General features: G+C 35.5%; 1 protein-coding gene across 9 annotated transcripts in view; it reads left to right on the forward strand.

Moving 5' to 3' along the window:
• The window catches only part of PDE1A (phosphodiesterase 1A), a 198916-nt gene that overhangs the window by 52136 nt on the left and 132728 nt on the right, over nucleotides 1–14052 (forward strand). For 8 of the 9 annotated variants that reach the window (XM_064434262.1, XM_064434263.1, XM_064434261.1 and 5 more), the window contains exon 2: nucleotides 127–240. In XM_064434262.1, coding sequence (XP_064290332.1) covers nucleotides 137–240 — 104 coding nt within the window. In that variant the 5' untranslated portion in view covers nucleotides 127–136. Of the gene's footprint in view, nucleotides 1–124; nucleotides 241–14052 lie in introns of all 9 variants that reach the window. The other variant, XM_064434264.1, reaches the window with a different exon arrangement.

A 14052-nucleotide genomic window follows, 5' to 3' on the forward strand; every position in this document is an offset into this window, starting at 1 on the left:
GTAATTCTGATGTGTTTTGCTATGACAGCAGCTACTGTCTAACATGCGTGGATCTTCTGAAATTTGTAGTGGACTAAGGACTGCTTTTCCTTGCTGCTGAGCCTGACTGTAACTGTATCGCTGTAGGACAATAACGATGGGGGCTCGAGCGACAGAAACAACTCGGGAACTGGAAAGCGCCTCTGTACAGTACCAAATAGGAGGACATGCAGAGAAAATGTGGCAACGACTCAAAGGAATGTGAGTAGCTTGTCTCCTTGGCTTTTGTTCTGTTCCTTGGGAAAGATAATTTTCTTCTGTTAGTTAAAATGTCTAATTAGCAAGCGGGAGAGTTATCCTTAAGCTGTGAATGGTATTTGCTCCCACAATACAGTACATCGTTCTGGTTTACAATGGTACTTAGATTAATGTCAGGCTCTCTATTAGGTTCAGCCGGCTCATTTAAAATATGTATAATAAGTGAGAGTGGTTATCCAAATTGAAATGCAGGTAAGTCCTTCCAAGTTAGCACTTCCATATCTCTGATATGATTTTATAAATGTTATCTTCAGAATCAGCATTTCTGGAGCTGTTTCATCATTGTCAGCATGTATGGGTAAGTATATTATTGCAATTTTATAGCAAGAACTAATACTTTGCCTTTAAAACTGAAGGTAAAGAAGTCTGCATTAAAAGGTGCTTAGCTACAAGGAAGCTGCTATGTCTGTTTTTTTGCAATTATTTTGGTGTTCAATAATGCTAGAAACTATTTGAAAGAGTATTTGAGGGGACCACTGTGTTCCTGCTGTGTCTAATTCACTGCTCTCAAATGCAATTTTCATTTCAGTGCGAATGATCGGTAAATAAACATCGGCACCCTGTCAGAGAGAAACTCTATTAAACTAGTGCATTCTAAACCCCTGAAATGTCAACATCTCCTTTTCAGTATTTGCCAGGTTTTTGATCTGAAATCTGATGTCAGGATGTTACAAATAAATACATGTTACACTTGTTGAAGCAAAGAAATGACACTATTATTTTTGTTGGGAAGATTTGTAATCCTGGGTTTCTAAAGGTGTTCCACAGATGCTAAATAGTGCCTCAGCTGTTGAAGGTAAACAGGTTATTTAAGTGTGGAGAATTAGACGTGTCAGCTATGGCACTGCCTTTTTCCCCTGTGCATTGGGTAGACACTCAAACTGGCTGTGGGGAAGGGGATTTCCACCATCTGCTTTCTTTAAAGAGAAATTGGTTTGCTTGATTGTAAAGTCACTTTTCAGGTGTGGCCAGGGATTTATCATAACTTCTCTGTGATATGCTTTTGAATATTTGCTCTGAATCCTATCATCATTCTGTTTAAGACACTTTGGAAAAAACGTCCCCATAAAATCTCCAAAGTGTACACAGCAGAGCAAATATTTTGATTATATAATGATGTCACACATTTTGCCTCTGAGTTTCTGCTACCAAAGACCTCTATCAATTTGCGCAGATTTCCATTTGTGTAGGGTCTTAGCTGCTGTTTCTTTCTGTAAGTTCTCTGTTACCACTAGACTCTTGGGTTGAAATGTTTCCTTTCAGCTGCCTCTGGATTGGTACCATTAAACAAACTAATGCAAATAACTAAATGTTGGTGACACTCAGTACAAGACCTCCAGGAAATAAGGTTAATTCTTCTTTAGGAGTAGTTAAAATGATATTTGGAATTTGTGGTGTATCAATATAAAATGGAATTTACCTGTTTGGAAACGACGCACCTTTCACAGGTTGGTGCCAACCTCATGAACGTTGTGACAAGATGATGCTAAAATACTTGTATTTTAAAAAAAAAAAAGGTTATATTGTTAGATATGCATTCAGCTGACTGTTTTTCAGACTTACCAATGGTTTCATTTTAATTATTCACTAGTCAATTGGGAATCACTGACTAGTCGATATTATGAAGACTGTATGAGGAAATTTCAAATAATTAAAATTTTCGGAGTAGATATCTGGGCTCAATTTATACTATAAGCATCAGTCATTAAGGAAAGGATTCATTTTGTTGGTGGGCAGATAACAAAGTAGAAGCATGTTTGTATATGGTAGGGGAGAGGGACTGCCAGATAATCTGACTTGGGAGGAAATCTTTTACAAACAGTCAAGAGAATTGTTTCATCTTAGAGATGGGAACTGTTAATGTAACTACATATGATGACAAATTATTGAGCAAAGTAGTGTGCAGCAGTATATTTACACTGAAGTCAGGACTTCGTGGTTGGGATTATGAAGCTGAATCTGTTCTTCCTGATAGTCCACATACCTACATAATTTTTATGTGATTTCAACACAGTTTTATGGTATTTTACCAGTCAAGAGTGCTGATTATCTTCTTGCAAGCAGGTTATTATTTCTGAAAGAACTTTGGATTTAAATTAGGTAACTATCTGAATAGTGTTCAAAAGCTGTACAATAGACCCTTACTTAAAATCAGCTTTAATTTTCTGTTGGTATTACATCTTTCTTCATAATTGACTTTTAATTAAAAAATTGGCAGCAGAAGTCCATTTAACCTTGCATGTCTTGGAGTTTTTTTGTTGTTGGCTTGTTGGTTTTTTTTCATTTATTTTTATGAAACAGACTATTCTAGAAGATAGGTGAGTTGAATGCACTTAAAGATGTAGGAATATCCTTATTTGTATGCCCAATAAGAAAAGTTGTCCACTGTGGAAGCTTGACTGAAGGGCTTTTTATAGGTTTTCTGTTCTATAAGCTTTCATAGATCTTGCTAACCTAAGTGGTGCAATAAAGGCTGGGATGTTTGGAATAAAATTAAAATTATATCTAACTTTTATTTGGTTTATGGTGCTTTATTCCTAAACTCTTAATTTACATGGCAATTAAAAATCCTACTCTGTTTTCCTTACACTGGATTGCAGCAGTGCTGCAACCAAGGACATTATCTGTCAGAGAAGATAATAATTTGAATTTCATAACTTGATCCTTAGCATTGGTGCTGATTTTATTGATGCCTGAATGTATAAAACACAAGCTCAGTGAAAGAAGGTGTGTGAAAGAGTCGTGTAAATTTGTCTTGACTGTAGCTTCTGGTTTTTGAATCAAGATATTTTCAGTATGCAGACTGCATGCTTCTAATGTTTTGTAGTTTATGGAGAAAGCAAAAACAAATAATAAGGAACAGCTAAATAACTCACATAGAATAGTGTGGCTTTTATAATTCTCTGTTATGCAGAAGAATAAAAACAGAAGCCGGTGAAGTCACTGCAGGAACTCCAGTTGCCTGACTGAAGGGGAATGTTGTATACCTTCCACTTCAAAAAACACCTTGTCACAGCCCAGCCAAGGGGCTCCTTCTCAGCCTGTTTAAATGCCACCAGTTACACCTTTTCTACCACAAACATTTATTCTCTATTGGATTGAATCTTTCTTTAGACAGTAAATAAACCTCCAGCTTAAATGTATTATGGTGTCAATAGATCCAGATGATTTGCTGCCTAGGAGAGTTTGTCTTCTGCTGCTGATAGAGCATGCTAGGGAGCTCAGAAAGAAAAGCTGCTTTTTAAAAGCATTTTGATTTGGAATGCAGAGAACCAGGTTTAAAGCAGAGGTCTTTACGCTTACTGGCCTTGCCGTGTTTGGTATTCTCCTTAATCTGCACGTAGCCTTGACTTAGCTCTGTATTGTTCCTCAGAGTGTGAAATCGTGTGCTGTCTGTTTTGTCTTTTTGCCACTTCACTCAATGTCAATGCAGAACAGCCAGACATCCCCCCACCATCTTTTTTTTTATTTTGCAAGTAAACATCTTAGACACCTTTGCAAGTAGCTTCTGCTATCCTCATCGCTGCTGGACATAGTATTAGGGGTGGGCTCCCTTTCTGGGCTTTGAATTCATTAGTGAATAAGTAACTTGATTTTTATAAACATTTGTATTTGCTAGAACTGTCTTTAATTGGCCAGAAAGATGTCTGAATGGGAAAAGTTCAAGTCCAAGGTCCCAGGAATTTGGGGACTTGAAATTCACCTGTGGTTAGTACAGACTACTTTATGAAATTGTTACTGCTTTAAACTGAGAATGTGTTATTACCATCACTGGTTAAAACTAATTTATGCTAACTTGTAACCCAAAAGGGATTTGGAAAACAGTCATAAACTTCTTTCCTTACCTTATTCCCCTTCTTTTCCTCAACATTCAACATAAGAGATCCTGATTTCTGCAGGAAGGAGAGTCTAAACTGTTTTAGGTACTAAAAGGGACTGACATGTACACCCAGTTTCTTGATCCTACAATGCTGAAGTGACAAATTGCATACATACACAGTTTGTTGAGACAAAAAGGGGTCTTAGTCACTGACTTGGGGAAATTTGGCTTGAAGTCAAAGAAAGTAGAAAAATGGCTTCCTGTGCACCTGCTGAGTTATCAGAAGATAGAATTCTTTTAAAGGCACTGAATAGAATCCAGATTAGCAGCCTAGTTAGGTCCAAAACAGATTAGAATGTGTAATTTTATTTAGAGAACAGTCACTCCTTCACTAGGTCCATGGGTATTGGTGGAACACCAGTAGAACAGTTTCCAGATATGACAGAGGCCTTTCTTTTCCCAAGTTCCTTGTTTGCATTTTATTTTATACTGTGTTTCATGTTTGCTTATTGTCCTTGTTTCTATGGTCTATTTGCCTCAACTATGGTAATTCAGTAAAGCTTAACTGAAGAGATTATCAAAACAGAATATATTATGATATGAAGATTTATAAATTTGTGAGTAGTGAACAAACAAAAAGGAGAGAAGAGAAAGAATTACAGATGCATACCTGTGGTAAAAAGTAGCAAGACAGATTTTCGCTTACTACTAACTACATCAGGAACAAATGGATATATAGTTCAAGTAGTTTTTACTGGTAATGTTGCCTATTTTTACTTTCTTGTAATGTGAAAACTTTCCTATAAAGTCATAAGCTCTTAAAAGTAATCAAAATGACAGTATTTCTAAGGGGACTAAATAAAATTCAAGTAGATTTCAGAAATGCTCTGTACAAAAAATGGAAGGTATATGATGTACCTGTTGATTGATATGCATCTCATTAGTGATACAATTACAGTTAGAATAGTTTCTTTATAAATTGTGAACAGCTTCTTATACATTTGAAAGCAAAGTCTGTTTCTTCACCTGAGTAGTCAGGTAAACAATTTATAATTATAACTTTGTAGCTTATAAATATGTATCTAATTGAACATAATGCAAAAAAATTTCAAATTTTCAATAAGTCTAGATTTTTATCTACTTAACATTAGCAATTTAAAGAACTTTTGTATCCAGTCATATTATTTTACTATTAGAAAGGTGTTTCCATTATTATCATATAGATAATAGGCATACAATTAATTTTCAGGTTAATACTATTTTTTTCCTGCAGCTCCTGGCATGTACCAGTGCTGTTGATGGTTTGAATAAATGCTGATCTTCCAGTTTACTGTGGGTAGGTGAATTGTTGTGCTTACAGGAAGCTGTACTAGAAATGATTGCAAATGGAAGGAGTGGTGCACAAACCATGATTTGCGTATGATACCAGTAAGAACAGCAGCAGTGTGTTTACAGGTGCCTCTGAATAATACAATAAAATACTGAGGTTCCCCATTACAGCTTTAAATGAACATGTTTATACATCACTCACATATGTGTCCAATTAAAATTAAGTATTATATCTAAGGACAAAAGAAAGGAGATTAAAGATAACATTTTGTGAAATTGACTACTAAACTGCAATTAGGTCTCTATATTCTGTATTTTTTTTTTTAGTTTTAGACATCTGACTCTACTTATGCTACATCCAAGACTTCTAAAATTTCCTAAAAAACACTTTCTGTGGCTATTCACCTTATAAGCGTTCTATTCAGATCTCTGCTTAGAGACTTACTGTATATAGCTGATTACACAAATAATGACTTTCCTCTTATTTTGAACTCCTGCCAACTCCTTGTGCAGGGATCCTTGATTGCTGACCAATTTTTATAAACATGTCTTTAAAAACTTCATTCTCTAATTTAGCTGTTGCACACTGAATTCTGCCACAGTTTCTCAGAGCTATGGGTCAAAACCTCAGAGTTCCTATGGCCCTCCCACATGTAACTCCCAGGTTCTGCTCCACCTCCACAGCAGAGTTAAGTCAAAATATCTGGATCAGAGAAAAAAGGCCTTTTGTCTTGCTAATTATATAGAGTTAGAAAAATGCAAATGCCTAAATACTGAAATTACATAGTTACCAGTGGAAGCTATAATAAAAATAGACATTCACTTCATACATCTGAAAAAGAAACATAACCTCAGGTTTATCAAAATTGTGCCTGACAGAATTTTTCCTGTAAGATGTTAAAATAATCGTTTAGGAGTGAACCCATTTAGTACTGTTCCATTTTGTTTGTGTTTTCTCTCTGATCTGGCTTACTCCTGGTATAATCTCTGGAGGAGGGCTAGAACAAAACAGTTGCAATTATTTCTGCTGCCATTTACTGGAGACTATTTGACAAATAAGACTGCAAAAAAGGTGTAAGATCTACTGTGGTAGCGAGTCCTCCAGTACTACTGTATTCTACCTAACATGAAAGGCTTATTTTTGTCAAAACCCCCCTCCAGACATTCAAAGCCTTCCAAAAGGAAGGGAAATAACCAACTAACCAACAGCTAAGGACCAAATGGGCTAAGTTTGACCCACAGACTGCACAGAGTTCTTTACACCTTCTCACGCAACAGCAGGTATTTGGATTTCTTTTTTTCCTTTACTGCCATCCCATACAATTTCATTACATACTTTCATTACGTTACATATGTCACCAATGCGATTTGTGTAACTTTTAAAATAAGGCTTCATAAAGAGGATCTACAGAGGTAGTCAGAACTTGATACAAAGTAAATCCTTTCATTTTACTAGGGAAATGGGGAAAACTGAACAGTTGTGACTAAAAGGAGAGAAAACTGCACTCTGCTGTGGTTAAGGGAAGCTAAACAGAAATTGAGTACATCACTTATAGAGTTACAGCTGACAATGAAATGACTCAGTTTTCACAGTCCATAAAGCTTTGCAATTAGTCAGGCAGTGCTGCAGACTGAAGAAGCCATCCTTCTCCCTGACCTCTCTTTTCTTTTACAAAACTGCTTCGACTTGGAAAGAACTACAGATCCAGTTTCTGTTAAAGGCTGTACCTGGTCACAGCATAGACACACGTTTCCTGAATACATATATGCAAGGAATACTGATTTTAAAGGACTGTGTGACTTGCTCCTAAAAGCTTGTGTGATTCTGACTGTTGGCCAGCACGTGTAATTTCATTTGTGAAGTCAAATGCTGTTGACATGATATAGTATTTATTGCTGTGGATTATGCTAGAAATGTGATTTCCAGAGTGGTTGGTTTTCTGTGAGTGGAGTTAGTCTGTCAGATATATCATCCCTAAAAGGTGACCACTTTCTGCAAATACCGTGGGTTGAGTTGTCTCCCACAATACCTTCTTGATTCCCAGCTCTCTTTGCTTACTCCATGCTCTTTTTTTTTTTTTTTTAGCTGTTCTAGTGTGTCTGATTTTGATATCACCCAGAGATTTCTTCTGTGGTAAAAACAGCAATAGCATTGTTCCCCCCCCCCCCCCCCCCCCCTTACTATAAACTTAAATTTTATCAGCTCCTAGGCTGGATTCCCTCTGTGTTTTCATACCTAGTTGCCTGCCTACAACTGAGAGAGTTTGTCTGAGGCTGGGACTACCTGAAGTTAAAGGAGATGGTCTCACTTGAGCAGCTTTCTAAGAAAACAGTCATGATCTTACATCTGTTATGTTTTCAGTCCTTTCTTCTATGGTATTGTAAATTCTGTCCTAGGGTACCTAATATTGTATCAAAACATGACAGAAAATGTTGATCCAATATGAGCTTCTTCTGAGGGTTCAATTTTGTTCTGGTATTTTTGAAAGGCTAACTTTGAACTAGCAGGTTTTATGAAGATCAAGTAGTGCCTACATCACTCCAGAGTTATGATGCACAGATAACATCTGTGCTTTTGTAGCCTACAAATAGCTGGCCTGAAAGAAGGCCAGTATAAACATCCGTGTTGTGTGCTTGGGCTAATTCAGGACAATTGTAATCATTTATTTGCACCTCAGCTGAATCAGTGAAATACTGCTGGGTAATCTATAACCAGCAGTTACAGAATTGTATTCTAAACCCCTCTGAGCCTATTGTTTGCCTTGGCTATAAAGCCCTTTGCCACTGCTGGCAATATCTCATGGATCTGCAAATCAAAAGAAAAAAAACCTGAAAAGTGTTTTATTAGAATTTTTATTCTTGAAGTGAATGATCAGAGAATGAGTACTCATTAGCTGCAATTGTGCTGCTTATGGTCTGTACACGAAGCTGGACTGTAATGAGATTTAGTATGGTTTATTTTGAATGAGTAAGAGACGTGTGCTCATCTGAGTCACTGTCGTGAAATGACAAAAAGCATTCCTAAGTTACTTGTCTCTTTGACAATTTATGCAAATATATCTGATTTTAGATGTTCTAGAAAAGCCAGTATACCTTGAGGTATCATGTGCTGGAAAACATTAAAATAACATGGATGTTAAAGCTGTGCTTGTTTCAGGATTAGCAGTTCTACAAATATCGCTCCAATGTTAAAAAAAAAGTGCTTTTTCATGTCTTCTTCACTGATCCCATGTTTGTAGTTGTTATCATTTAGCATTTTGGCATGATTTTGTTGCTATGTATTTAGGAAGTTTTTCAGAATAAGAGACAGTTGAATTCCAGCCGTTCAAGCCTCCAAGCATAATGCAGATATTATTTGAAGCAGTGTTATTTAACTAGGAGCGACCTCAAGAAGATGTTTGTCTGTACAAGTGCTTATGCTCCTTTATCTATTGTTTGACATTGGCTGCAGTTTGTTTGACCCAACCGTTCTCCAGACTTTTGGCGCCCCAGGAAAACAAGTAGCCTTCATAAATATTATGGAGACATTTAATTGTTGTGAATTTCCCTGATAAATAGTGTTTGAAGGCAGCTACATTTGAATTGTTCACTCTTAGTGTAATTTATGCCAGAGAGTAAAGAACAAACTGCTGGGTAGAATTTACTTCTTTCTTCACTTGTTCTACAAGATAGAACTGTTCTGCCTGGGAAATTTGAAATTAAATAAGTTGGTTTTTTTTCTTCTGCAGAATTTATTGAAGAATTAACACCTAATATCATGCTTACTTGCAGTTATATACTTTGTATTTTTATTTACTGTGTTCTGAATAGTTTATTTTTTTGTTTTGCTTTTATTTTGCAATATCTTGGACACCTCTTAGTGTAATTCTGTAGTTTTCTTTTGACATTTTTACTAAAGGCTTGATGAAGGTTTGAGTATTTTTCTTCTAAACTGCAGATTTTTTATTTATATCAGTGTATTTCCTAATCTCAAATCCAATCACTTAAGATAGCTCAGATACCTGTTTGGCAGAAATGACAAATATACCAGACTCAGCTGGAGTTGCAAATTGTTGTCCCTTTTGACAGCTCTGTATATCTTCAGTATGTCATTTTCTGATGCACAGGCAACTGCACTGCAAAAAGCATTACACCATTGGCATTAATTTCCATTAAGGTGGGCTGGAATGCAGAATTCCTGCTCTGAAGAATACATAAAAAACTTTGGAAAAGGTCACCAAGATTAAAAGCTCAGAAGAATGAGTAATCTGAAATGTCTTAAAAACTTTAAATTAGTATCTCTTTCTGTCTTTTCAACTTCCAAACCCTTAAACTGAAGTGGCAGCAACCTGATTACTTGAAAGCCACTTGTCCTAGTCCCTGTGCTGCAAAGGTGACCTGAGCTCTGAGAAATCTAGAGGAATAGTTACCTACAGTCAGGAAATCTGAGATAGATATAATTTTATAAGCAAAGTAAGTGATGCATGAAATCTGAAATTTTCCATTGGAGAAGTTAAATTATAAAATTACTGACCAACTCTGATTTACTTATTTTCAACGTAACTAGAAAGACCTTGGGTTTTACAGGTAATTGAAAATTGGATGTTTCTCTTTCATAGAAAAGTGCTGAAGTATCAGAGAAGGTTCTATGTTTCAATAGCTGCCAAGACATGCTCACCAGCCATAATTCAGTTAAAATTTACAGACCAGGTTTATCCATAACAGTCAATGGCAGTAAGACAAAGATAACCTTTTCCCTGGCATATTCTCTCTGACAAGAAATAACTATTTTAGTATTGTATCTCTCTTGAACAGACATTATGGGTCTTCATTCTAAATAACTAGAACACAGATGAGACTTCATATTAATTTACCTGTGAGTATTTGATATTTGTCTCCATCTCTTAATGCAATGCATGTATTTTGTACCTTTAACGCATATTATGTACATAGCACATTAATATACTATGCTGGAAAGTGTTGAGTCCTTGTCTCTGTCCTGAAGACTCCTCAAAACTGCCAAACTATCTTGGTTTATTGAGTGAAATAGTACACTTGCCTCTGGAAGGAAAACTGCAATCATTGAATGATAGGCAGTATTAGAGTGGTGTGTGTCTATGTAAAAGGAGTGAAAAAAATTTATAATCTTCAAAACAAGTTCATTTCTACTGCATCTGATTGGTGTAAATTTTGTTCTTAAAATGTGATAAATAGAAAATTTGGCTTATTTTGACCTTTTGATTTTGAAGTTCCTTTCTAAGCAGATTGATTTAATACTGCTTGTTTCTCTAAAATATTAAAAAATATTTGTCAAAGACATGTCAAAATGAAGAATGGTAATAACATACACATGTACATAGTGTAGTGATAATTGTGAGAAAGATTTGCCTTCAAGAGAGAATGATTTAATTATTTTTTAAAGTTACTTTCTTGGGTAGTTCAGTTAGCCTTTTTCTACTTTGTGTGAGCTACACAACAAAATAGGATTCCCTCTCCACTTGATTGATAGAAAATCCCTACTGTTCCAGAAACATTTAAATCTGTAATGTTTAGAAGTAGATAGACATGAAAATGTTGAAACATTTTGTTTCCATACACTTATAAACCTATACGGGTAATTGTATTCCTGGCTTTATAGTAAAAAAAAAAAAAAGCTTGATGCATACCTAGAGACTTGGTAAGAAATAAAAAATTGGCAATATGTGAAAGAGAAATTCTAACTCCAAAAATGCCAAATGGACAATTCATGAACATTTGGGGCCTAGGCCTTATGATCCTTAATTCTAGTTTAATATACCAAACCTTTCCCTTTTCCTTCACCACTGATGAAGGTGATGAATGTGGTTCATATGCTGTATGAAAGTGAACATTATCTAGAAGAAAAACGGTTTGCCTTCATAACAGGGTAAAACATTTTGAATCTGATCATACAAAAACTGCAAATCTGTTTCTAGAGGTGGATACAAGGTAAACACAGGATATGAGCATCCCAAATGATTATGGGATTTGTGAGAGTTTATAGCTCAATCCAAACTTGCTTCTATCACTGTGAGAGCCCAAACCAAAGTTGGCGTTAACACATGTGGAGCCTTTTAGAAGACTAAATCGTGATAGATGTAATACAACTTGGTCAATATGTCTGCTGATACAAAAAGAAAACGTAAGCATGGTGCTAGAATTCTTGAAGAAAATCTTGCTTTGATTTAATGCTTTAACAAGAGCAAACATGCCCTAAGATTTTAATATCAATTTCTGAAAAAAATATTTGACTCTGGTGGACTCTGGCTCCATATGGAGCCAGCTCTGTCATCTATTTTTCTGTCTTGACTTACAATCAGCTTTGACCAGATAAATTCTGGATACAGGAGAGAGTCATCCTTGTCTTAGAATGATGTCATATTTAGCCTTCAAGTACTGTGCTCATCTTCTCTGTCAGACAAAGAGCTGCATCCAAAATGTTGTGTTTGTAGTATAAAAGGATCCTTATGTAAGCAAAATGTAGAGTGGAGAATGAGTTACTGAAAGTATATAATTTCCTAGGAGTTTTAGCTAAGACTTTTTAGTTTAAAAGTTCAGAATATTCTCATCAGTTTAATGCTAAAATCATCTTGGTTTAAGACAGAAGGACTCAGAAGTTGCAGAATTCTTGAACTGTGTTACTATTTGGGGAAGCAGTTATCAGCAGAATTTGGGTTTTAAATGCTTTTAAATGTTTATATATCAAATGCAATCTCAAATGCATTTTTAGGTTGAATGATCAAGGGAATAGCAAGAAATTTTATGCTTCAATTTCTGCAACAGCTTTGATAGAGGAAGGGGAAAAATCTCAGGAAAAGGAAGAATTCATAGTGGTCTTAGAGATTAACTGTATTCTTTTCATTCGCAGTAATGAAAAATGGTATTGCAGCTTTACATATGGTGACTGAATTGAAATAGACTTTAAAAATACTGTGTGAAGCTCTATAATGGCAATGTAAAATGACAACAGATGTGATTTCTCACACTAAAATGCATTCTTATCATTTGACAATGATTCTCATTATGATGATATTCCTGGCATGGAAGTAAATTTTTCTGCATTGTACAAGCTATATTAAATCTGTCTTTAGCTGGCAACCATGTCTTACTGAAGTTGGCAGAGTACCACATGTATGGGATAAATTCCAGCTTTCTATATGGGTGTGATTACAAAAATCTACATATGATGCTTCACTTCTGAAAATTAGTTGATGATTTTCACAAAAGGGCTGCTGCATAATGTAATTCTGAATCTCAGCAAGAAGTACTTCATGGCCCAGCTATGGCTCTATTTGCTCAGTCATCTGCTTTTATTCAGTCTATTATTATCTAATAATATTTAAATGCACTCCAGTTCCTGGCAGTATTGGGGTTTTGTGGTTCAGTCTGAAAATCCTTTAGATTTACAAGACTGCAGTTCAGAGATGTAAGAAAATGTCAAGATCCAACAGTAAATTTTTCCTTCAGGTACAATGTATGTTTTACTACAGATTTTTCTGAAATGAACAGCATGAAAAAGCTTTGGGGTTTTTGAATGAATAATAGAAAATGTATGTAGTAGTTTTTGAGGAATTAAGATAATAATGTTGAGGTTGTGCCTGTAGACCATAGAACTTCAGCCTGTGATTTCTCAATCCAGTCAATAATCAAATGAAATTACCCTGGTTCTGGTCTCACTTAAACCAGCATAATTGGACACTATTGAATTACAACACAATAAATGAGACCTCAAAACAGATTTACTTTATTGTGACAAAAGAGCACAGTATGTCATGGTTGCAATGGAATTTGGCTAAGGTTAATGCTAATTTCTTTTTATGAACACTGGGCTATGTCAAGCATGTTATAGTTTTCAGAATTAATTCTTATTGGATATGATTCTTATTTTCTTAATTGGTAAGTGAAGAAATCACCTGATAGGAGGATTCCCTGAATTACCTTTTTTTTTCCCTTTTTTCCCCCTTCTTCCAAGGGAAAGAAACCTCCCTTGTTTACCTCCCTTTGTCTATCACTTGGCTGCAGCTATAGTAGTAACACAGAAACAGATTGCACTGAATTTGCTATTTATTGCTCTGATTTTGGATTTTTGCCACTCTCACTAATGAGCTGTTTTTTGCAGATAGACAAATTAAGGATGGGCTCCTCAGTTCACATGCATTCAATTGTATCCCAGTTTGTCATTAAATTTATTTTTAACAATAAAATCAGCAGATTGTAATTTGTATTACAATTATCACAAATAGATCTCACCATGTTTAATGCAACTGTGAAGCTTTGACAGTGCAGATGAGGGGAGTTAGACCTTGAAAGAAAAAAACAGTTGCACAGCATCATCTACAATTTTATTGTGGCAGTTTTTCTGTAGTGATTTGGGGAATGGGAGCAGTGGAAAATGAAGGGAACAATTTTATCTAGTAACATCCCCCACTCAAACCAAATAATTACATTGCATTCCTTTCAATTTTCATGACAGTCACGAGATTGGACAGTATTTGGTATAGAAGCATCTACCACATTAAGTGATGAAGTCTTAAATGTTTTACTTGCATTTTTATGGGTAGCTGAAGGATTCTCAGTATATACTCATCACCTCTAAAAGTGTTTAATGA

The sequence above is a fragment of the Passer domesticus genome, chromosome 10 (genome assembly GCF_036417665.1).
Source record: "Passer domesticus isolate bPasDom1 chromosome 10, bPasDom1.hap1, whole genome shotgun sequence".
NCBI lineage: Eukaryota > Metazoa > Chordata > Aves > Passeriformes > Passeridae > Passer > Passer domesticus.